Source organism: Panicum virgatum, chromosome 7K, assembly GCF_016808335.1.
Source record: "Panicum virgatum strain AP13 chromosome 7K, P.virgatum_v5, whole genome shotgun sequence".
NCBI lineage: Eukaryota > Viridiplantae > Streptophyta > Magnoliopsida > Poales > Poaceae > Panicum > Panicum virgatum.
The window spans coordinates 21,091,856-21,095,362 of NC_053142.1; the positions used below are offsets into that span (position 1 = coordinate 21,091,856).

Consider the following 3,507-nt stretch of genomic DNA (forward strand, 5'->3'; position numbering starts at 1 on the left):
TGACAGTGTGCATCCCCTCACGGATGAGCTTCGCGACTTCATTTTGCCCGCTCTGCTTGCTCCTTGATGCCGAGATTCCCCCTCTTCCTCTTCTCTGCAGCCTTCCTCTGCTGGTCGGCCTAACGAGCCGCCCCTTCCGCCCCCTTGTTGCGGTGGGAGACGGACTTGGGCTTACCTAGACCCTGCAGAACCAAAAACAGGGAATTCCAATGGATGAAGAATGCAGGGGAGAGACAGACCAAAGGTGAACAGAATGAATGCTACCAGGTTGGGGGCGCCTTTTTCCAAACTGGAGATGGCCCCGCGACTGCACGATGGACCTCCCCCTGGATCATGGTCTCGAGCCACCCCCACAGTTTGGCTCCATGAGCGCCAGGGAACTGGAGCTGCTCCGGCAGTTCGCCGCTACCGTAGTCCCACATCTTGGCGCGAGCCAGAGAGAGAGCACACACCTGACGGAAGAAGATGGTGGCGAAGAGGCACACACCATCCAGGCCTCGCGCTACAAGCCCCCTGAGCACTCCTTCGATCGCCTCCACATGCGTCCTTGCATTCTTTCCGGCTCCCCAGCTCCAGTTGCCCTGCTTCTCGAGAAGCTTGCCGGTAAACACCGGGAACGCCTCCTCCCTCTTGCTCCGGTTTCGGATGTAGAACCACTCCTCATGCCATCCCTGATTCGTATCCATCGGGGTGTATGGCGGATAGGAGGAGGACTTCCTCGACCTCCTCTGCAAACCAAAACTGCCAACGGGCGTAGCGACCATCTCTGCCCGCGCCGCACCACGCCGGTGTCCCGCTTCAGCCTGACCGGCCGGCCGACAAACACCTCTCGGAACAGATCCATGTGTGGATCTATCCCGAGAAAGGCCTCACAGAATGTCACGAAACCGGCGATGTGCAGCATCCCGGTGGGATTGAGGTGTTGCAACTCAATCCCCCACTCCTCCAGCAGTCCTAGCAGGAGGAGGTGAGCAGGGTGCCCCAGGCCCCGCGCGTAGAAGATGCAGAAGGTCACGATCCCATCGGGATTCGGATGCAGGATGACGCCCGACTTCGGTGGCGCGTGCCAGTGCGCCACCTCCCTCGGCGGAACCGAACCCATTGTTGACGGTCGATATTTACCTATTTTGACCGTCAACTATTATGCAAAAGTTGAGCATCGAAAGAAGTAAAGGTTAGCATAGGAAGAATTATTAACGAATTCCACAGATGCTAGATTGAAAATGTGTGCAGGTGAATTCTGACCAAAAGTGCAGGAAATTAGCAAGAATTATCTAAGGTATAAACGCCCGGCCAAACACAAGGGAGCCTAAGGGCCAAAAGGGGCCCACTTGGCAGCTGCACAAGAGAAGGAACTAGAGAAGAGTGCAAGTTGACCGAGAGAGTGATGGGCAATAGAGTAATTTTAGAGTTATTAGTGGGAGCATCTCCGTTGCATCTCTGTTAGAAATTTAGAGTTAACTTGTAAATATTTTTTCTATCGTCTTAATTGAGCGGCAGAGCTCCTGCCTTTTATTTAAAAAAAAGAAATTTAGAGTTAAACTGTAAAGTGATGGAAGTGACACACAGATTAAAAAAACTTGAACAATGGTACAGAGGAACTTTTCAAAATTTTGATGGTACGTAGGTAATTTAGATCTTTTGTAATGGCACACTAGTAAAAGACTCAAAAGTTTATAATGTCTTTGACTTACTATAAAGCAATTTTCAGAACCGAGGCAGTACACAACAGGAATTATGTTTAACATGATGAACATCAACACTTGTGTACGTTGCAATCAAGTTAAACTCATACTTTGCGTAGTTTTATTAAGTAGTACATGCAACGACACAAACACAAGGTAGCAAGACACCACAGTAAAGCAACGAGTCTTATTGAGAGAAGAACAACCAGCGGGCGCGCGCAGAAGTAAATTGTTTCATCCCTCCTTTCATTCCGCCGACGCAGCCAGCCTCGCAAGCTCCCCGAGGAAGGCGTCGACGTGCTCCGGCTTGACGAACACGGTCGACACGTCCACCCCGCCGTCCCTGCCCGCCCTGCGCGGCGGGCACACCACACAGCCCGGCTCCATTATTCGCTTGGCATGCCACAGCACCCGAGCCGGTGCGCCACTGCCGAAGTCTATTGCATCCAATCCAATGTACCTCCAGTCCGTCACGCTGAACGCCTCGTACCAGAGCGGCGCCTGCGCCTGATGATCTGCTGCTGCATCTGCAACCCTGCTGCCGCTGCCGCTGCCGCTGCGGCCGCCACCGTCACCGCCGGTGGAAAGCAGATCCGGTATCTTGTCCTTGGCGCGCCTGATCAGCCGAACAAGGTCGCCGATACAGCCGTTGGCCACCGCACCAGCCGTCGCAGGGACTACCTGCGCACGGATACAGTTGCCGTAGTAGCCGGCCGGCGCCCCGACGTACGGCCGCATGTTGCACACGAACTTGAGAGGCGCGGGAGACTCGCCGTCGCTAGGGGACAAGGCAGCACGGGTGCGGCAGCGCCAGAGCACCGCCATGACGGCATCCAACGACGTGCAGAGCTCGCCGAAGCTGCCGAATGCTCCAGCTTTGATGCGGCTGATCAGGCTAGAAGGGACGACGATGTTGAGGTGGGCAAGATGCGGGGGCTCGTGCTTGATCGCTGATTTCTGCGTGGCGCCGGTTGACGCGGTCGGGACAGGGAGCGAGTCATCCCAGCTTCGGATGGGGAAGCAAGACGGCGGCGAGATCCCGCGCGCCAGCTCGCCGACGGCCTGCAAGAACTGTACTGTGCCAGCACCGTCTGCGATGACGTGGTTCGACGACACCCCGACGACAAACCCACCGCAGGCGAACTCCGTCACCTGCACTAGAAGCAAGGGGTCGGCGTCGCGGCATAGCAAGCCTGGGTACAGGACGGCGAGGTCCATCTGCTCCAGCGCTGGCGTGGCCTCCTCCAAAGAACAGCTCGCCGATGCAGCTACGAACGGCACACCCTCGTCGGTGCACGCGATGCTGCCGTCGCCGGCGAGGCGGCCGGCTACGGGGCGGTAGTGGGCCAGCGCCCGCGACAGGGCCCTCTTTACAGTCAGCACCGGCTCGTCGACTGTGCGGTCGAACACAAACAGCGACGACACCGGAATGGGGGGCACGAGCCTGTCGAAAGGGGATAGAGCAACGGTGTCGCTGGGCGCCGCCGTGCCTAGCTCCAACTCCGACGGGCGGACAACCACCGGCAAGGCCTTAGTCACTGCAACACCACTCGTTGTGCTGGGCACTTGCTTCATCATTTTGCTTTCTAGTATACCTGCACTGCACTTTATGTTCTAATAGTATTCGATGAGCCACCGAGAGCCGCCAGAGCTATTTATAGGGTAGGGTGGTAGTAGAGGCTCGCAAGTTTTTGGTTATGGCCAAACATGAGACATTTATTTTTGTGGTTCACAAACGACCACCTTTCTTAGTAAGTGAATATTTTTAAGAATTGTGAGTAAAAATACTAATTGGTATTGATGTCAGAGACCATAGGATCGA

General features: G+C 55.6%; 1 protein-coding gene across 1 annotated transcript; it reads right to left on the reverse strand.

The window, feature by feature from the left end:
- Positions 1 to 1,663: 1,663 nt before the first annotated feature.
- LOC120640505 (acyl transferase 15-like) lies at positions 1,664 to 3,295 on the reverse strand. The gene has a single exon (XM_039916370.1). The coding sequence runs from the start codon at positions 3,261 to 3,263 to the stop codon at positions 1,932 to 1,934; it is 1,332 nt and encodes a 443-aa protein (XP_039772304.1). The 5' UTR covers positions 3,264 to 3,295; the 3' UTR covers positions 1,664 to 1,931.
- Positions 3,296 to 3,507: the final 212 nt, after the last annotated feature.